This window comes from Anguilla rostrata, chromosome 11 (assembly GCF_018555375.3).
Source record: "Anguilla rostrata isolate EN2019 chromosome 11, ASM1855537v3, whole genome shotgun sequence".
Lineage (NCBI taxonomy): Eukaryota > Metazoa > Chordata > Actinopteri > Anguilliformes > Anguillidae > Anguilla > Anguilla rostrata.
Genome location: NC_057943.1, coordinates 29557373 through 29579457, shown reverse-complemented (window position 1 = coordinate 29579457; position 22085 = coordinate 29557373). Strand labels below are relative to the sequence as shown.

Genomic DNA, 22085 nt, shown 5'->3' with positions numbered 1-22085 from the left:
TAACCCCGCCCACTATAATGGTGATTCGCTGATTTTTGTTGATTTTTCGCATTACCACCCAATGCAAAGCGTCGAGCAGCTCACGTGCCTGTAAGGCTCCAAGTTTTTTGTGTATCGGCTGGTCCAAAATGTCTGCATGCAGTTAGTCTATCTTGTGATCAAGTGCAGTATTATTGTTACATATTCGTTACGAGTTTTATTGAAGTCGCTTTCTCGATGCTACAGCACGTACATGGAGGCACATCTTGTAACAAATGTGATGATGTGAACTGTGATGCGTCTGTGGTAGCGGTGATTGGTGGTAATTTCGCTGCATTTGGCTAGCCAGCTAGCTAGCTGGCAGGGAGAAGCTAACATTACATTGAACAACACAGACGCTGGTTAATGCCTGATAGATTTCTTGTCAGAGTTGAAGTTCCTGAGCTTTACTGGGAAAGTTTGTTCTCATAATCAAAACTGGCTTTGAGGATCAGTCATCTCGCATCGTAGCTACGATATTGTCAAAGGAACATAAAGTCTCAGGATGCCTGAGATTAAAGTAACTCCGTTAGGTAAGATGTAAATAAAGTACATTATTATGAGTAAATGGTGCTAATAGGCACTTTTGTGCGTAATCAGCATAGGTGATGCATACATATATGATTTTAACTGAAGGCTGTCGACTGCTTTTATGTAGGCGCTGGTCAAGATGTTGGTCGAAGCTGCATTTTGGTCTCCATCGGTGGCAAAAATATCATGCTGGATTGTGGAATGCACATGGGGTACAATGATGACGTAAGTACAGATATAAATTAGCGCGTTCTCTGAATTACAGACACGTACATTCTGTTAATACCGGACCCTTACATTCTTAGTTTCCTGAGTAATATGCCAATGTAATGCTGAGAGTTAAAAAAGATATTTTTTTACACTGTAGACCTACTATTTTCAATATGTGTCCCTCTCTTCCCTATGCAGAGGCGTTTCCCAGATTTCTCCTATATCACTCAAAATGGACGCCTAACAGAATTCTTGGACTGTGTTATTATCAGGTTTGTGGTTTCCCATTAAATATTGTACATTCTTTTAAGGAGAACTATAGTTTCCTCTATGCAAATGATACTTTTCATGTAGCAGTTGTGAATGCTGTCCACTATTGATGTTGCATTGGTGCTTCATTTCCCTTTAGCCATTTCCACCTGGACCACTGTGGTGCACTTCCCTACATGAGCGAGATGGTGGGCTATGACGGTCCCATTTACATGACCCATCCCACCAAAGCCATCTGCCCAATCTTACTGGAGGACTTCAGGAAGATCACTGTGGACAAGAAAGGAGAAACCAACTTCTTCACTTCACAGATGATTAAGGACTGCATGAAAAAAGTGATTCCACTGAACCTTCACCAAACAGTTCAGGTAGAGTTAACTCCTGTACCCATTCCCCTTGCTGATTCACTTTTGCTTTCAGTATGTCTTCCCAAAATGATTCTTTTTGCACCTAATTTATTGGACATACACCTTGCAATTTAGGCATGCTCCCCAGATCATTTTTTTGATATGGAAGTATTGGTCATCTTCATAAACTGTATAATAAATAGAGCAAGTCTATGGACAAATCAGATGGTCAGCTTTGCATTCTTAACATTCTGTCTGTATACTTGGGAAGTTGAAACATTCTAGTATGATGCATTTTGTGGCTATTCATGAAGGCACGCCTCTTGATGAATATTCATAAACTGGAAATAGCCCAGGGACATCCTATAAGGAAGTAGAGTGGGTGGATCACATCCATCCACTGAACATCTGGTTAGCCTAGAGAGACTGTTAGTCCTCTCCTGTTATGCGACTATAAATTGATCCACTTTAAACTGGTGCATGCCAGTCAATGATTGACATCACACAGGATCTGGTGTTACGAAACTCATAATCACTGCTGTGAGGAAGAATCAAAAGTGATATGCATTGTTGTTATTGTCTGTTCAGGTGGATGATGAGTTGGAGATCAAGGCTTACTATGCGGGGCATGTGCTCGGGGCAGCCATGGTGCAGATCAAAGTAGGGGCAGAGTCAGTGGTCTACACTGTAAGTATAACAAAGCAGGTTCCACTTAAGACCTCTGTGTTTCTTTGTGTTTAATATGTTCATTGTCAGAAGGGAGAGAATGCTAACTGCACAGTGCATAAATACGGCATCAGTCTGACCTGTAAAAGGCACTCATTTATTCAGCTCACATACTGCCAATACAAATGTGTGCAGAAGATAAAAGGTGCTGAAGTGCACAAAAGAAAAAAAAGAAATGAGAAGGGAAAAAGAACAAATGTTTTGGTCTCACTCAGACCTTCATCAGTGTTACTATTTCCCAATTTTTAAACAGCAAAATAATAATATGTATTTTCTGAATACTAGAGTTGGAGGTCTGATATAGCATGTCCATATGGATATTCACTAAAAGTTCACTTTTGATTGACGGCCCATTATAAGGTTCACCACTGATTAGTTAATATGAAAATATAATATGTCAGGTTTCTTGAATTATAAAGTTTCCAGAAGATCAATACCATATCTTCCTGTAGTGGATTGTACGTTGCTCCTTTAAAGATGAATGATTAGAAATCTCAGTTGAATAAAATAGACTTAATATCATTGCATTTCTGTCCCTGGTTCTGTATAACTATTTTAAAATGATTTTGATTGCACGGGTTAATTTAGAAGTCTTTAATAGTGTGAGTTTTTGCAACTTGAATCCACTCCCAGTTCACTGATGCTGTTAACTTCTCTCTTGCAGGGGGATTATAATATGACACCAGACAGGCACTTGGGGTGAGTAACATATCTTTGATTCATTCTCCATATGCTGTCTTTGGGCCCTGTGAGGAAACAAATGCAGCTGAACAATGGTTTTGTGCTTCTCAGTGTGTCCTCAGCGGCCATTTTCTCTCCATTTTCAGGGCGGCCTGGATTGACAAGTGTCGTCCGGACATCCTGATCACGGAGTCAACCTACGCCACCACCATCCGGGACTCCAAGCGCTGCCGAGAGAGGGACTTCCTGAAGAAGGTGCACGAGACGGTGGAGAGGGGAGGGAAGGTGAGGACTGCAGGGAAGTGTGCCTGACCCGTTTCCTTTGAGCGCTGTCCATCAGGGGTTTTAACCCGTTAAAGTGTGAGATCGCAAATACGTAGTCAGATTTTTCTCAACTGAACATTCTAATGCTGATGTAACAATCATTACTGGTAATTGGAAACAATGGAGTTCTAGAAGACTTGGAACAAAAAAAATATTCCAAAAAACCTACTCTTCAGTGGGTTAAACATTGTGCTTGTTATGTTTTGGTACAGAAAATTTATTGATCAATGAAGCTTGTTGAAATTATACCTTCCATAGTTTGTTCCATCAGCTTATTTCAAGGCAGTGCATTCAAGTAACATGACTGCCTTTATACGCGCGTCCGGTCTGTGCGTAACTGGCACCGGACTGGACCGAGGTTCAAGTTCTTTCCTGTTTGCAGGTGCTTATTCCAGTCTTTGCTTTGGGAAGAGCTCAGGAACTCTGCATTCTCTTGGAGACATTCTGGTAAGCAGTGACTCGACTGGTTCGGCTTGTTTGGACACTTCTAGAACACAGTCCTGCAGGTGTGATGCGTGATGATGTTTTTGTCTGCAAGCCAATCAGGATGATGTCAGGTCAATGTGTTGCAATATCTAAGTTGGAAGTGCCAGCTGCTGGTTAAACCTGAATTACTTGCATTATTTCAGCACAACTTCAGCACAGTTGCCTATTTTAGTTGTTAATATGAATTAACGATTAAAATAGTTTAAACAATAAATGAAATGTCCCTTTTTAAACCAATTTTTTCATCTTTCACTTGAGACTTGATTTTATTTGCAGATATTGCTCTCAAAGAAGCTGCCAGCTACTTGTTACATGTCTCTTCACTTTTTAAATATTGTCATGAGATTAAGAACGTCGTTTTGTCTAAAGTCTGTTGAATTTTGTTTAAAAATCCCATGTTGCATTGCTTTTCTTTTGTTACATTTTTTTGAAAGATCTCATTAAAAGAAACGTGATTATGCTTAAAGTATTGCCCCCTTGAACACTTGCATATCATTTTGATTTTGAATCCCCTTTCTGAGAAAGTATTAGCTATCATGTAACATGCACACAGATGTAGCCAGTGGATTCTGGTTTGCGCCCCCCTCCCTGCTCAATGTCAGTCCTCACTCTTATTTGAATGAGAAATTAATATTCATATTTTGTGTCAGTTCAAGTTTTTTGTGTGCACATCCATGTGCAAATAAATAAATTGTATTACATTGTAATATCTGGTAGCGTAAGATAATACATAATTTATTTTAATAATCACGTAATTAAATCGGAACATCAGAATTTCAGGGCAGTTTCTTTGCTTTAATTGCAGGCTGCTCTTTGTATTTTTTCCCGCAGGGAGAGGATGAATCTTAAAGCGCCCATCTACTTCTCCACTGGTCTCACAGAGAAAGCCAACCACTACTACAAGCTATTCATCACCTGGACCAATCAGAAGATCCGCAAGACCTTTGTGCAGCGCAACATGTTTGAGTTCAAGCACATCAAGGCCTTTGACCGCTCCTACGCGGACAATCCAGGACCAATGGTGAGGCCTGTGGGCTAAATGTGAACTAGAATTGTGTGGGCCGGGCCTCTATCTCTCTACCTCATTATGTGCCTGGAGAAAACCGTGGAGTTCAGAGCCATCAACCCACCCACTTTTCAAAACCTCACTGAAATCTTTGAACCAATCCCAATAATTCAGTGCATGACGGTCCAAGGTGAAAGTGGAGATTCAAACCGGCAATTCAAACAGATTGCCCAGTTGTAGTCTGATAAAAAAAATGTTAGAAATCGTTAGATTAAGCGTTAGATGATATTCATCTTGGGTGAAGCATGAAATTTTGGATTTAAATCTACGGCAAACAATGAATAACTGTTAGTGTAAGTAGCTGTGATAGACAGAAAGACGTGAAAGTGCACACACCTCTGTGACCACTGGAGATGCAAAGCTTGCCTACTTGCTTTTCTGTCGCAACACTTGCCATAATGACTGAAAAATGTGTATTTCTTTTTATTTTATTTCAGGTGAATCAGCACTTGTACTGTTGGACAAGTGGCCAAATTCCTTTACTTGCATGATATCTGGTTTTACTTACTCTGAGTGTGAGTGTATGTGTGTGTGTGTTTGTTCCCAGGTGGTGTTCGCTACTCCAGGAATGCTGCATGCTGGGCAGTCTCTACAAATATTTAAGAAATGGGCCGGCAATGATAAAAACATGGTGAGTTATCTGCAGAAGACTCATTGGCGGTCAGTGTGCCCCATCTTCACAGTCTGTTCCTTGGCCTGGCAGAGCAGGCATTTATCATGCGATTTGAGCTTTCCGTCAGTTTTTGAGTGAAAATAAGTGGGGGCTGCTGGGGGGCTCATCCTGTTAAGTGTCGCGGTGCGTACAGGGGTCTCACTGTCTGGTATTGAATCCGGAATATCGCTGTCATCGCTCAGCAGCGACCCCCACTGGTCAGTTGACTTGAAATAGAATCACGGCCTGACATCATATCTTGGAGGACAGAACATGATTGACCGTACTCTCTCGAATCAATGCTAAAGTACAGTGAATAAACGCAGATTGTGAATACAATTGGGCATTCCACATTGGAAGGACAAAGGGGGCAAGCATTAAAAAAGTCAAAGTAAATGAAAAAACTGCTGGCAGTCTGGTATTATTGCAAGTCTATGTAAGCCAATTACATTTCTGTTGCAACCATTCTGCTTTCATGCTTGTAGAACAGAGACTTGGCGCCTATCGCTGTGGGAAGGTAATTGGTGCTAAAACGGCTCTGTTGAATTTCTGTGACTGGTGTCAAGCTGTTTTTGAGGTCTAGCAGTGCGCTCGAGTCAACTGAAACCTTCAGAGGACAAATAGGGAAGGTCTGGTTCAGTAATTGCATTCTCATGTCTACTCACACCCAGCAGGAGTGCAGTTGTGAGCCAGGTGGAAAATAATATCTGAACCCATTAGGAGCCCTCCCTGCTGTTCTGGCATAAATATGCAGTCGAATGGCGCTTTGGAGAACAAGAGATCTAAACGGCGTAAGTCGCTCTGGACAAGAGCGTCTGCTAAAACGGCAGGATGTAAACAAGTGTTTACAGACATTCCACTTACCCCACGGCCTGTAGTTTTGCTCAACGTCTCAAAAGAACAGATCATCAAGCTCCTCCCTACTGGCACTTCTGTTTTGTTTTGGCAAAACACAGATGGCTGTCAGCACCCAGGGACACTTCACAGAGTTTATAATATTGAGCCAGTACCACCGTAGTAAACAACGGTTTTCAATCCGAACCTCTGAAAAACAGTGCACCCTGCTGGCGGCCTACAGTCATTGCAGGGCGGCTAAAAGTGTGGATAAGTGGATGCTGATCCACATAGGCTTTGTGGGAAGCTGATTGTCGGTGGATCCATGTAACAATCTGATCTCACTGTCCCCATCCAATTGGTCACCTGTACCTCAAGGCCAAAGAGGTGTTTGATCTCTGTGTTTTACTTGCATAACGGTCCTCATAACAGAGAGGGTGCTCATACCTTCCGTGTCTCTCTGTGGTACGCCACTCTGAAGCATGTTGCCAGACAGGATTTCACACCTTTTGACAAGATGCGTCTTGTTTACGTAACGTTTCCTTATAGTTTCTTTGTCCTTTAAAGATGACATCATCACACTGCGCAAGCAGTTCTATGCTTTGCTCAGCCTGTAGCCACCATCTCTCTCACTAACATTTAACATTAAGGCATTCAGCAGAGGCTGTTATTTAGAGTGACTTGCGCAGCTGTTTTTGCATATAATGCATATTCAAAATATAAATCTGTCTGTCACAGGATTTATTAACAAAACTGAATATTTCTGTCACAGATATGTGAAAGTGCAGAGCTCAATGTTTCTCTTTTTTGTTGTCTTTTGTGTCAGCTCATCATGCCAGGCTACTGTGTGCAAGGAACTGTGGGGTACAAGATCCTGAACGGCCAGAAGAAGCTGGAAATGGAGGGAAGGACGACGGTAAGGCTGTTTAAGTATCCATCGGTGCCTGAAGTTGCATGGCTGACCTAATTTACCCTTAATCTGTGGTAACTATCAGAATAGGGGTTTTTTATGTTTACATATGTCAGTTTACAGTATTTTCCACATTAAAGGAGCTTTTATCCAAACATGATTATATTTGACATTGTGTGCAACGCCCCATGGTTAACAAATGTGATTATAATCGCAACAGACATCGCCGCAACAAAAGGCGCGGCAGCCGTCTGCCTGTTAATCATGCTGATTAGCAAGCTGTAAGCACACTAACTTAGTCCAGATGGTGCGGGAGAGGTCTGTGTACCCCCAGAGGCACGGATGGATTGTGAGCCTGCGATACTGAAGGACACTGGGTTCATTAAATCCACAGGAATGTTTCAGTGCTATCTATCATGCTCTCTATCATTTCATGTCTTATGTAGTTTAAGTGCTACTGTATGCTTTGCTGTGCTTTCAGTCTTCTCGGGAATCTTATGATATTTGCAAATTGGTTTATTCAGGTTGTTGCAGGCCAATTCCACATTTTATAGATAAGTTATGACTTGGTGGGGTGATGTATTACATTTCAGTATGTTACCCCATCGACAGCCTAGCAGAGCCAAATTTTTTCGCCCGTAACACACACTCACACACGAAATATATCCTGAGGTGTGTTGCAAAATGTAGAAAAGTGTTCAGAGTGAACTTTCTATTCATTAGAGCATTTGAAGCCTAACAGAGTTTTACAGCTATTGAGAAAAGCCCGCGGTGCTTTGTTTGACCTCTGACCTCCTCACAGCTGGAGGTGAAGCTGCAGGTGGAGTACATGTCTTTCAGCGCCCACGCCGACGCCAAGGGCATCATGCAGCTGATCCGCATGGCGGAGCCGCGCAACGTGCTGCTGGTGCACGGCGAGGCCAAGAAGATGGAGTTCCTGAAGGACAAGATCGAGCAGGAGTTCAGTGAGTGACGAAACGCCCCAGCACCGGCCGCCAAGCACCCGCACAGCCTTTCTGTCTGAGTTCAGTATCCCTGCAGAATTTAGGAAAGCCTGTATTCATGTAAAGCTACGTTTGCAGGCTGTTGGAATGAACTTTGTGCAACAGAAGGCCTAAGCTAATGTGACTGACTTGCTAAGGAGGTCCTTGAAAGTGAAGATAGTATTAATGATATAAGTTCAGCAAAATTTGTGCAAGAAGCCTCTAACTAGGTAGAAACAGATAAGTGTACCATAGTCAAATGCCTATCAGATAGGAGTTCCCCCAAGGGCCTGCTGTCGGCTCGACATAATATTATATTTAAGGTTTCCTGAATAATTTAGTAAATAATTATGTCATCAAATGTGGGGAACCCCCTGTATCAGGGGGTGGGAATTCAAATGAGAGAACTGATCCTGATGTAACCGCTTGTCTTTTAACCTCTCTTAAGATGGTTGAACAGACTGAATTTAACGGGGTGAAGTGTAATCAGTGGGCAGTGCAGCAGTGAAATGGCTGAATGTGATGGTGTGGCATTATAATCAGTGGATGGTGCAGTGTCATGCAGTGTGTTGCAATGCCTGTTTGAATGTCTGGTCAGGCTGGCTCGTTAGGCTTCTCGCCCTGTGATTGGCAGGCCTCAGCTGCTTCATGCCAGCCAATGGGGAGACGACGACCGTGACGACCAACCCCAGCGTGCCTGTGGACATCTCCCTCAGCCTCCTCAAAAGGGAAGCCGCCCTCGGAGGTAACCTTCACAGTTCCGCATAGGTAGCCGCCAGGCTTGTGGAACTCCCCACTGTCTAAACTGAGGGGTTTTCCCCAAATTCTTGTGACTTTTCCTTATTTTTCTCCCCCAAAAATCAAGAAATACAGATTTTTCAGACCCAGAACTTCTCTCGGTCCAGTAGTACCTGGCTTCATTGCTGAAAATTCTTTTGTGATACCAGTTACATAACATTACAGGCATTTAGCAGACGCTCTTGTCCAGAGCGACTTACGTTGTATCCAGTTATACAGCTGGATATATACTGGAGCAATGCCGGTTAAGTACCTTGCTCAACGGTACAACGGCAGTGTCCTACTGGGGAACCGAACCTGCGACCTTTAGGTTACAAGACCAACTCCTTAGCCATTATACTAGACTGCCGCCCCGTTACAGCACAGAAGCTCTTGATGCGTATGTGCTCATGACATGACCAGAGTTAGAGGACTAGGGCGAGATGCTTTCGGCCTTAAAATCGGCATTTCTTGACCGATCAGTAAGAATTGCTGTGAAATACCGAACAGAATCCTGGCGTAAAACTGAAACGCTGACCGCACGGGTGCAGTGTGCGATCATTTCCTGCAAAGCAAAACACTTCCTCCCCGCTCAGCCAAACCCGCTACACGCAGCATCTGACCTATATTTGATATGGCTCAGCATAGCTTGTGCATCATGTGCAGCTGTAATGTTACCAGCAGCTCAAGCGTGTTTATTTGTGGATATTGAGATTGTTTACTGGGGAGCCCAACGTTAAAGTTACAACAGCTCGGTGTAAGGATTTCATTTAAATATATGACAAGCAATATCAAACTTTTGAATCTTAAATACGCATCTCATAATATTCAGAATAATTGATCAAAAAACTTTTTTTTGGTATGACTTTTTATTCAGTTTTTGTACTCTTTTCTTTCCCTAGTGGCTAGTCATAATTGAATTGAATTCAGTTTAATAGTATTGCCCTAATTACATCCATTTACGCTACAACTAAAACTCAGTTGGCCAAATTCAGCATTGATGGCTCTGCTATCCAGTGTGCCTGTTAGAATTCATATGAGTAGTTTTATCTTCCTCTGTGAGGAAATAATGCGGTTATGATCATGTATAACAACATGTTTTGTTAGAGAAACCACACGCTGTGCTCGAGCACTTGTGGTAAGTGCCCTTAATTTCACCAGAAGACAGAAGTATACTGTAGTCTGTGCAAAGCCAGTAGGGGGGATGGCGATGTGGGGGATGGCGATGAGCGCTCACAACAGAGTTTGGGTCTGTTTCATGAAAATTCAGTCAATTCAGTAAATGAATTAAAAGTTCATTTATTATTTGGAAAAAATCCTGGGACACTGAACAGACTGACCCTGGTTCTTGTGCTCTTGACGCTGTGTAGGGCCCTTGCCTGACCCGAAGAAACCCCGGACCATGCACGGGACCCTGATCATGAAGGACAATGTAAGTCCCCAGCCACGTGTAAATGCCCTATTTTATGAACCGAGAGTGCGGCTGTGGGTTTAGTTCAGCCGAGGAAAGCACTGACCTCGAAAGGTGGAACGGATTGTTGTAGCTTTGAAGGTCAGCCTGTTGCAGTGCGTGAGAGTATGTGTAGGACGGAGGAAAAGTTTGCACGTAGGTGGCGTTAGGGACGGGGTGCGGTCGACAGGTGGGTTTTTTTGTGATCACTCTTTAAGTATGTTTAGGACATACCGCAAATTCACAAACGAGAATTTCAAAGAACAAAACGACCCTACTGCCCGATTCTGAACATCACGAGTTGAGTCTGAATGTCAAGCTGCTAAGCTCAGAATATTTCCTCGTTAAGAAATAAAAAATATGTTTTAACAGCCTACATGCTTGCCTGCATTAAGAAATTAAATGTCACAAAATATTCAGGCTCCCTGGTTATTGTTACCCCAAACATTGATGCTGGTGCATAGCTGCTCATATCCCTGCCCATCCCTGGACTGTGGCGGTTTGGGTTCTATTCAGTTTTTCTGTAGTGTGTTACAAATTGATTACAATTTTGAATGAATTCATCCAGTGTGTCTTCAGTGCAAGATCTGGAATTATCCATCACTACAGAATTGCCTTTTAGTCCAATGTAAAACCTGAGCCGGTGCAATCCATAACCATACCAGAGTCAGTGTAAAATTGAAAGGGTAGTCATCTTTAACTTTATGCTGACTGAGCTAAAGTGTAAAATTTAAATATTGGGTACCTCCAGATATTGCCCTGAAGAGATACTGGATAAATATTTTTGAAATTGTCAATTAAAAACACATTGGGCAATAAATTACACACCAATCTGTGTAGACATCGCCCTGCGTAGTTGTCTCCAGAATGTGGTAATGTCAGGGCATTCCCCCGACAAACAAGGGCGGGTGGGTTTTTTTGTGATCACTCTTTAAGTATATTTAGGACATAGCGCAAATTCACAAACAAGAATTTCAAAGAACAAAACGACCCTACTGCCCGATTCTGAACATCACGAGTTGAGTCTGAATGTCAAGCTGCTAAGCTCAGAATATTTCCTTGTTAAGAAATAAAAAATATGTTTTAACAGCCCTTACACAAGTGCCTACATACTTGCCTGCATTAAGAAATTAAATATCACAAAATATTCAGGCTCCCTGGTTATCGTTACCCCAAACATTGATGCTGGTGCATAGCTGCTCATATCCCTGCCCATCCCTGGACTGTGGCCGTTTGGGTTCTATTCAGTTTTTCTGTAGTGTGTTACAAATTGATTACAATTTTGAATGAATTCATCCAGTGTGTCTTCAGTGCAAGATCTGGAATTATCCATCACTACAGAATTGCCTTTTAGTCCAATTTAAAACCTGAGCCGGTGCAATCCATAACCATACCAGAGTCAGTGTAAAATTGAAAGGGTAGTCATCTTTAACTTCATGCTGACTGAGCTAAAGTGTAAAATTTAAATATTGTGTACCTCCAGATATTGCCCTGAGGAGATACTGGATAAATATTTTTGAAATTGTCAATTAAAAACACATTGGGCAATAAATTACATACCAATCTGTGTAGACATCGCCCTGCGTAGTTGTCTCCAGGATGTGGTAATGTCAGGGCATTCCCCCGACAAACAAGGGCCAAAGCTGTAAGCGTTCTGTGCGATTCATAGTGAGCTTGGCACAAACAGATCTTCCTCATCCGTCATTACTTGAAGGATGTTTACATCCTTCTGTATGAAATGCATCTCCTGTAGGAAAGCAGTAGGAGACGATGCAGGAATTCTAAACACGTGTGTTTCACAGGCATGTTTAACTCATTTGTTTTCCTGCTTATGGTTCTTATAGAGGTCAGCTATCAGTCAACTCACTATAAACAGAAATATTCTGCATTTAAGCATATTTATGACCTACTAGAAGCATTGTGAGTTTGCTGAAGTTACAAACTATGTACAATTCACAAAGTAGCCTGCCGGGCCATAAACATTTTCTCTAAGGTTTGAGAAAAACAAGACCCAAAAAGTTACAACTTTTGCCTGCAACACACATCAGCTCTCAACCACTGGCCCCACATGTGTATGTAAAATATTTCTCTCATTTAAAATGTCTGAGAAATTACCACATCTGGAGCAGTAAAGACATAACTTATCCCTAAATTCATTCCACCCCCAAAGTTGTATCATTAGTGAAATTAAAATTCACAAGTAGGTATACTGCTCAAACTGTAATTACCTAAGTTAGCTGTACCCATTGTATTTAGAACAAGTGTCCATGGTAAACTGAACAGCGAGCTGCAGCTAGAAACCTCGCTTCAGAGTGCAGTTAGCAAGGTAGCCTGGCTTTAAGGCTGCCGCTAGTTAGTTACCTAGCTTCCAACGTGCTTGACATTGGATAAATGTCTTTAGCAGATCATTTTATTTCCTTTCCTAGAAAGACTGACTTTTGGTAAATAAGACCTTAACAGATCAGTTGACTGTTTTCTCTCTCTGTTTTCCTGTATCTCACCCACACATTCCTTTTCTTTTTCCCTCTCTCTATGTTGCTGTATTGTGTGTTTCCTTCATTGTATCACTACATCTGGCCCCTCATCCATATATCCCTTTATGCATGTCCCCTTCCCTTTATCTGTCTACTCCTCTGTTTCTCTTTATTCCTCTCCTTTATGTTCTTCTCTTAATGTCTGTATATCCTTCCGTTCCCCTGTTCCTTTCCATATTTTTCTGTCTTTATCCCTCTGTTAATCTCTCTTTCCCACTATTCCTCTGTCCCTGTGTCCTCCTCTCCATCTGTCCTTCTTAAACTATCTCCCTCTCTTCTTTTTCTCTTCCTCTGTCCCCCCTCCCAATATCTCCGTCCATCTTTGCCTCTGCTTTTACCCGTCTGCCTGTGCGTCCGTCCATGTGTCCGTCCCTGCGTCCGTGCGTCCCTCTGTCCCTCTGTCCGTCCGTGCGTCCCGACGCGCAGACCCTGCGGCTGGTCTCCCCAGAGCAGGCCCTGAAGGAGCTGGGGCTTAACGAACACCAGCTGCGCTTCACCTGCCGCCTGCAGCTGCAGGACCCCCACAGCGACGCCGACACCCTCAGCAGGGTCTACACCCACCTCAAGAGGTACCCTAACCCCCCATCCCACCCCACCTCACCCCGCACACTCCACCATCTCTGTAACCCGGGGATATTCAGATCTGGCCCTCCTTGTCAGAATCACTGCTGGGTTACATTCTTCCACTCTAATCAGGGACTGATTTCGACCTGGGACATCAGGTTGGTGGGGTTTCTGGCTAATCAGGGACAATAATGAATAATGGCCACTCAGATCAAATGATAAAGCCCTTCTTGCCCAAAGGAGACAGCCTCTTAGGCTGTATAACAGTCTTTCTGGAGAAGTGAAATTTGTGTCTTATTTTAAAAACCATTTAAATACATGATTTATGAACTGCGCCTGTGTGTGATTTTGATTGTTCTTTTATTGTTGGTGCTTGGTCTTAAATTAAAATTTTCATGTCCCCATTTAGTTTTTTCCTCGTCCCTTTTTTCTCTATTTGTGCATTGTCGTATTGTTTCTGCTTTGTTTATATCACACTGTCTCACTGTGTTTTAAAATGTCTGTGAAGTGCTTTCCTCGTGTGCTAGAAAAGGACTGGAATTATCTTTAGCTTCAAAAGAACAGCAAGCCACCACCAGCCTGCATGCAGGCTTCTGGTGTTTTTAACTGTCTCATTTGGTTTTTGTAAGCTGTGCGCTGAGAGTATTCATTCTTTCCATCACAGGAATGGAAAGGAAGATTTTTTTTTTTGCACCCAACTTTCAGTTTTGTTTTAGACGTTGGTTCTTACATAATGTTTATGGGGTAGTTTCCTTGTGCTGTTCAAAAAGGACTTATTTAGTCAACCGTTTCATAAACAACCAGCTCTTATGGAATTTCCTTTGGTTTCACAACAGGTTGTCGATGAAGACGTGAACAGCATATTTTTCTGTTCTAAGTCAAATTTTCAGCATTTGTAAGACACGAGAATGACCGACGCGGGGACATGACCGGGGGCAGGGTCCGCTCCTGTTTCTCAGTTCTCTGCCACAGAAAACACTGCGGTCTCGCCTTTGTCCCCGGTCTCCCAGTTCATGTTTCACAGGATTGTTTCATTTCCTGAAGCGTGCAGGAGCGAAAGGGTCCTGACCAGAGTTGTAAAAACTGTGCACGTGCCCCGCGGGGGTCATGCTCATCTCCCGTTTCCCTTTTTTTTGCCCCCAGCGTTTTGAAAGGGTACGCCATCCAGCACCTGCCCGACGGCACCGTCATGGTGGAGTCCATCGTCATCAAGGTGACCTCGTCCTCCGAAGACCCAAACAGCAAAGTTCTGCTGCTCTCCTGGAGCTATCAGGTAAAGTTGACAAATCCCTGGTCTATTATAATAAAAATGAGTTATTAGTTATGAGAAAATATGGCAGTGCATTTCTTCTAGTATCTGCTACTCCTAATAATGTCAGGTCAACACTTAAAATCAATCATAATAAATGCACTACTTGGAGTGAATTCAATTCCAATTCAGTGAATTCAATTCATGAACAGTCATAATGTTCAATGAGGTTTTCCTGTGAATCAGTTGCAGTTTGTTTTTCTCCAACCTTCCCAAACCCTGCTCCTCTTACATTTATATATTCATTTATTTAAGTGTTTTGTCTTTTTTTTTTTTTTGCTGATTACTAAACAAACAGCTGACACAGCCCATGAGTCACAAAAGTAGTTTGAGGGGAACCTAAAAATAAAAATTGGCCAAAATAGAATTCTCATTTTTGTTTCTTTTTTAATTTGCATACAGTACATTTCACGTGTTTGATCACTCGTGACTAATTATGGAATCGGTTTGTGTTCGGAAAGTCAACACTGCTCAGATCTGGAGGTAGAATAGCTGAGATGATTTGACACTTCTTTACTGGAAAATACAAAGATGGAAATCTGTCACCACTACAGTTGAAGCACCCCACCCGCCACCCCACCCACAGCTGGCCTTCAAGTTTTCTGCACTACTATGCATTAGTCACAAGTGTGCGGCGTTAATTCAGATGCTTTCTCTGTAGCAGACCTGTATGGTGGAATGTTCCTTCTGTTCCATTTTGCGTTCTACTGTTGTTAATGTGTAAAACCACACCTGCTCCCTGACAACTTTACATTCATACATTACTTCAGCTTTTGTCTGTATATCACGATTGATTTGGGGAAAGGACTATTTTTAGAATTAATATTGGAGGACCAGTCAGTCAGTTAACCTTTCCTCATTCAGTGGTTTTACCCTCATAAAAAAAATGAACAGGAAAAGATTTCACTTAATGGATTACAAAAGCAAGTGAATTCATTTTTTGTTCTTCATATTATTGGTCATAGTAATAGTAATGGTAGTATTTTCTGATATGATTTGAGGTCGATCATAATAAGTAAAAGGCACACTCACAGTTTAAGTGAATAAAGTCAGTTACACCAAGTAGGACAAACAACAGTGCCAGTAAACCACCTCTTGAGACTCGTATGGGACAGGTGGATGAGTTGTGTTTGTTAAAACGCCGTATCGCTGGTAAGGTACATATATGGGCATGTGCTAGCAACATAGTTTCTGAGATATGTACAATATAAATATTTTGAGGTGATTATCAACATTTTTGCACTTCCTGTTTTAGGATGAAGAGCTGGGCAGCTTCCTGTCGACCCTGCTGAGGAAAGGCCTTCCTCCCGGATTGTGCTGAACTGCCTTACTTTTTGATCCTCGAGGGGCAAGCTTATCTCTGAATTCTGCGCGTGGGGGGTTTTCTATGAAAGTTTTATAAATAAAGCCTGTCCCGTTTGGTTTGTATCAGTGAGTGTCTCAGACTTACCCAAAGTATGTTTGTGGAAGTGAGAGTTGATCTCTGCGTTACAATACGGGAAGCTTCAGTGAAATCCAAAAAAGTCACAAATTAATCACATTATTTTCTGTTCCAACACCTGTTTCATTTAGGTATTTAATAGGAAAATGGCACTTCTTTGAAGCAAAACATTGCATTGTCTATGTGCAAAAGCTTGTGATTATTAGCTTATTCTGGGTGGCACAGCAACCGTTCTCACAGCTAAACAATATTGAACTTAAACTATTTGGATTTAGGACATTGGCCCAAAGGTAAAACAGAAATGTCTCACCAAGGATTTGAACCTGCAGTGTTCTGGTGACTAAGTGGACAACGGCCAGTTCTTTTACAACACCACCACACTGACAGATACTCTTGAACTGGAAGGTGGACATAAAAAAACCCTGTTGAATATGCTGTAGGAATTCATGCTAAAAGAACACCCTGGCACATCATGACTGAACTGAATTAGTTCACCTGTGTGGTTTCCTCACGTCATAGAATCATCTACTACAGTAAAGTTATCCGAGGCCACTCTCTTTTGGTTCAGTTAATATAAAAAGAAATTCCAAGGAAACCCTTTACACACTTGACATAAATGTACAAGTTTAAAATTTAGCAGTAAGTGAATACATTGTTTGCAGTATATGGGGAAATTGAATGTGGCTGACTTGTAATCAAACAGTCTCATTCTCTGTATTTCCATAGCTGTGCCAGTGTTTTTTTAAAGTTTTTTTTAAAAGTGCATTCTAAATTCTAATTTTGGTCACCTGATCAAGGGTGGGGCCGTCACAGTTAGTAGGTAGCTAGTTATCAGAATACAGCAATCGGCAGCCATCTTTCAACAGGAATGACGTTGACACCAAAGAGGTGTTGCTAGGGACGTTGGCACCTCAAAAAACCCCAGCACTCTACAAGCAAGTGGAATAGCAATCTGAGTCTTTGGTCCATGAGCATGTAGGCACAAAGGGGTTTGAGCTTTTAGCCTTCCTGTGGAAATGTGTCTATCAGAAGTCGAGATACCGAGGGGGGGGGGGAGGGGGGGTGGCTATGGGTGCACAGCAGCCGTAGGGGCCCCCTCAGTACCCACATAGAAACCAACTTAGGCTTAATTCATGAAAAATATTGTTTAATGAATGTTAACAAGTAACATTGTGGATTGTTTGCATTAAAAAAAAAAGGATTCTAAGTGTGACTATTTCTCATCGCACAGTATGAGAGGCTAGTTCTGCCCCCGACATCAGTTATCTCTTATTTACATCAAAATTACACAGTGCACAGCACACATTCTTAGGCCTATCTCTTCATTCCCAAAGTAGGCTAACATTCTGGTGTGATGACACAAATGCATATTTAGATGTATACACCTACCACATGACTCGCCTTTCAATCACATAAACGAAAACAAAGCTTGAGCTAATCAACTCATTCTCCTGGAAGAGCCATTTCCTTTTTGGCTAGAAAATTCTAACACAGCATCAGGTTCTGGTATACGAATCCATCAAACCAGTCCCATGAGGGCACCAGAAAGCCAAACCCCTGGAAATACTGATTATATCGATACAAGTTTAACATTAACATGGTAATCACAAACCAGCAGGCTTAGCCAGACCCACAGTCAATGAACCATCCCCTGCAGCACTGCTGTAAGAACATTACAATGCATATGACAAAAGCAGGTCATTTAACCACTTATTTACCCACAGAATAGACTATCACTCACGACATCAAACCCACATGAACGGGCAAACTGTTCCAGACAACTGTATGAAAACATACTTCCTAATATCAGTGTGGAATTCATCTTTAGCCTCTTGCCACCTAAGCCCCTTTTTTCTACAACAGAACTCTTATGAACTTGTTTTGTAATGTAAAAATCATTTTTAGTCCAATTTATTCAGTCCATTTGTGAATTAAAAACCTTGCAGGCATATTTTTGTGGAGCCTGAATGCATTACATATCTTAAGTCTGTCCACACAGCCATTTCCTTTCATTCCAGGAACCAATTTAGTTGCCCTTCTTTGTACTTTGAATGAACCAGCATGGTGCTTAAGTGGCCACCGGGTTGGTTAGTTCCCTTTGGTGATGGTGTACACGTCCCGGGTCCTCCTTAGCCGTAGCCTCTTGAAAAAGCTCCACTTGCAGTGACTGGTGGTGAAGTAGTAAAGCACAGGGTCCAGGCAGCTGTTGAGGCTAACCAGGGCCATGGTCAGCCTCCGCGCCTTGTAGATGGCGTTGGCGTAGACGCAGCTCTGAATGATCTGGTGGCGCATGAGCAAGTGCAGGAGGTGGACTACGGCGTAGGGCAAGAAGCAGACGGCGGTGATGGCCAGTATGGCATAGATGATGCGCAGCGCCCGCCTGCTGGTGCTAGTCCGGATGCGGGCGAGCCGGCGCGCTACCAGCGGGTAGCAGATCATGATGACGACGAGGGGCACGATGGAGCCGAACACCAGGCCGCACACGTTGTAGGCCGTCATGCGCTTGGCCCACTCGCGCTGGGAGAAGTTCTCATAGCAGCTGCTGCGGGACCCGCCAGCCTCGGGGGTCATGCTGTCCAGCGGCCCGTCTACGACGAAGGCCAGCATGGCCGCCCCAGTGACCATCCACACGGCCAGGCTCACCCACAGCGTGCATCTGGTGGCGCGTAGCCGCAGGTAGGTGTGCGGGTGGACGGTGGCGATGTAGCGGTCGATGCAAATGCAGGTCAGGAAGGCGATGCTGATGTAGATGTTGGTGAAGAAAAGAGTGCCGATGACCAGGCAAGCCTGAGAGCCAAAGACCCAGTCATTCCCCTTCAGGTGGTAGTGGATGCGGAAGGGCAGTGTACAAAGGAAGATTGTGTCTGCCAATGCCAGGTTGATGACGTACACGTTTGAGGAGGATCGTGGGGTGATTTTGAAGATGAACACATAGAGGGCGCCCACATTTCCCAGAAGCCCTAACACAAACACCAGGCAGTAGACTGCTGGGAAGAGGTAAATCTGGAAGTCGGCTCTGGGATTGCAGTCTGCAGTAGAATTATTCATCATTGCTCCAGCTTCTAATTGAACTGAACTGGCCTGGAAAAAAGAGGATGTATTACAGTCACTAATTCCCTTTCTCTGTGTGTGTGTGTGTGTGTGTTTGTGTTTCTGTTCCTGTGTGTTTCAAATATTATGTGATATGTAGTTCTGCAGCTTTGAAGAGGACAATCATGAGAATGGGGCATTAAGAAGATTAAAAATAGTTCAGAAAACATTGAAAAAGCAAATGCAACAATAACATTGAAGGTACATTGAAGGAACAAGATAACAGGAAAACAGTCGAATGTACAGTGTATAAGCAGTGGAACTGTAACAAAAATTACATAATTAGTACTGGTATTCATAAAATCTAAAACCTAGGCTCCATCATTTGAACTTCAAAGTTGTACACACAACACACTGCATTTTACATTAACTATAGGCATTTAGCAGACACGTTTATAAACTACCGCGCAAACATAATGTCTTACATAAAGAGCTGATACCAAGACACTAGTGTCTAGTGTCAGCACATGAAAAACTACTTAGTCATAAACCAAAGCGAAGATGTTAAGAGGCTAATAACCAAACCAAGGTATGTAAAGCCAAAGATGTATGGGACAAGTAGCACCAGCGTTCTACGTTAGACCATTTTAATTGAACTGCAAACGTAATGATGCAAATTGTGAAACACTTTTTAAAGCGTTTAAATGGTTTTGTTGAATCCGCTCCAAAACTTCCAGTTGGATTGCTAATCGTCTATAATTGAATGATCTGAATACACTTTGTAATTTTCAGTAATGCACAAAAGATCACTTACAGATGATTTAGGGGTATCCGAAGTGGTCCAAGAAAATACTGGGAAAGATTATCTTGATTTTCACACGATTTCAAAAGTAGTAGGCTACATTAAAACGCGGCGGGTTTAGATCCGCCTGTTGTTTTCATCACCACTGGAAAATGTAGAGCTTACTGCGCTCTGAAGTGCATTTGCTGTCTTAAAACTGCAGGAAGTAATGCACCTTGTGTTTGCACACCTCCCACACGTTCCACTGTCATGTATTGGGTGTTATAAATATCACAACTGCAACGGCAAGTTGTCGGAGGAAAATACCTACTGTACACTAGGCTACTCCCTCGCAAGTGAAAAATATTCTGTTAAATCGTAAAAACATGTTTTGAAAGGGGCTACCGTGATAGATATATCGTTGTGTCTGCAGTTTTGAGTTGGAACGGACTACCTTTAATCTGGAGTATGTAGCTAATCATATTTTTTTAAAGAATGAACCGAAATCATACCATGATACTTTCAAAAATATGCATAATCTACATTTAAATATTATATGACTACATTTTGGATTAAATCTAAGAAGGTACATACTGTAATAGCCTACTGCAATAGCCTACATCAACACATGAAAGATTAGCAGGAAGTTGATGTTGCAATGCATGTACTTCAATGAAAAAAAAAAACGTAATCTTCACAGAATCGTATGAACGGATGTATTCTGTTAACATTTATTTTAGTATATTTGACAAATGAAACTGGAAGTATTCAAAAGTAATTAGTTCACACCTTTTCAGTAGTCCAACAAACTAACATTTTTTGTTATTTCATTCGTAATGTATAATATCAGATTGCATTTTTCAAGTAATACACACAGCACTGTCTATTTGTGTGGGCATGGGCCAATTATCAAACAAAATATTTAAATAATTAAAAAGAAAACTTGACAAAGATGTGCAAAAAGGCTGAATAAAACAATCAACACAAGTAATGAGGTCAGCTGCCCTCCCAATCATTGTCCATGAATTTACTTTAAGAAATTATTTTATTCTAATTAGTCCAAAATTATTGTCAAAATTATTGTCACTCCTGTGTCAAATGTTTCAAATTAATATGAAATAATACCAATTGGCCATTTTTGGAGGACATAATTATAGCGCATTACCTGTGCTGTTTATTTTATACAGCCTTACCCTTTTTTGAACAGCTTTATGACTCATTGACTTATGAGTTATCACTGAATAATTTCTCTTTGGTTGTTTATAACTTCTCAACAGCACAGCTATTGTCAATCAATTCATTTCAGGGCAGCAGTGTAGTACAATGAGTGTAAGGGCAAGGAGCTGGTTTTGTAAACTAAAGATCATGGGTTCAATTCCCTGGTACACTCTCAGAAATAAAGGTACACAAGGGTACAAATTCTGTACAAGTACAGAACTGTACCTCTAAAGGTACTAGTGACAAGCGATTGGTACCTTTTTTTCTGAGAGTGTAGCACATTGCTGTTGTACCCTTGAGCAAGGTACTTAACCTGCATTGCTTCAATATATATCTAGCTGTATAAATTTATGCAATGTAAATGCTACGTAAAAAGTTGTGTAAATCGCTCTGGATAAGAGCTGCTGCTAAATACCTGTAATGTAATTTCCAGGAGTAATACGGCATTTCGTTTTCCTATCCCTTAGCTGGTGTTAAATGGTTATTGGGGGGAAAATACATTTGGGTGAAGAACTTCCATCCTCCCCCCAGATAGAAAATTATATTTGGCCAGGTTCTGGCTCACTTCTGGCGCTAATTTGCCGTCCAGTTCCCATCATGGATGGAAATGGAAAGTGCACCCAGAATCTGACAAGAAAAGCACCCAGAATCTGACTGGTCTACCTGCTGCTGCTGCTGCTGCCAGCACTCAAGACAGCACTGCTGACATGTCAAGCATGCAAAACTACTCATATCAGACAAGCATCAAACACAGAAGTGAAAGAGATAGCCAATATCAAAACCACCAATGCCACCAGCTAAAGGAACAATGTGGGTTCTCCCCACATTGTTCCTTCAGTTGGTTGCATTCTCACGTTTTCTTGATCGCTGTCTCAAAACTGACTGTCAGCGGAGCTTCAAGTGATCACGCATGCGCAATGTTTTGTTGTCATTTAAAAAAGCT

General features: G+C 42.1%; 2 protein-coding genes across 2 annotated transcripts; one reads left to right on the top strand and one right to left on the bottom strand.

Annotated features, from left to right (window-relative positions):
- Window positions 1-84: 84 nt before the first annotated feature.
- On the top strand, window positions 85-16100 carry ints11 (integrator complex subunit 11). Its single transcript, XM_064299259.1, has 17 exons — window positions 85-551; window positions 677-774; window positions 958-1031; window positions 1169-1397; window positions 1965-2063; window positions 2767-2801; window positions 2930-3068; window positions 3490-3554; window positions 4425-4614; window positions 5207-5290; window positions 6972-7061; window positions 7858-8020; window positions 8673-8783; window positions 10186-10247; window positions 13226-13368; window positions 14507-14636; window positions 15928-16100. Exons 1-17 carry the CDS (start codon window positions 524-526, stop codon window positions 15991-15993), a joined length of 1806 nt encoding a protein of 601 aa, XP_064155329.1. The 5' UTR covers window positions 85-523; the 3' UTR covers window positions 15994-16100.
- A 1155-nt stretch (window positions 16101-17255) lies between these two features.
- LOC135234553 (lysophosphatidic acid receptor 6) lies at window positions 17256-20203 on the bottom strand. The gene is made up of 2 exons (XM_064299263.1): window positions 19958-20203; window positions 17256-19194 (listed from the first exon to the last, which is right to left on the bottom strand). The coding sequence occupies exon 2, from the start codon at window positions 19162-19164 to the stop codon at window positions 18202-18204; it is 963 nt and encodes a 320-aa protein (XP_064155333.1). The 5' UTR covers window positions 19165-19194; window positions 19958-20203; the 3' UTR covers window positions 17256-18201.
- Between the last annotated feature and the right edge of the window lie 1882 nt (window positions 20204-22085).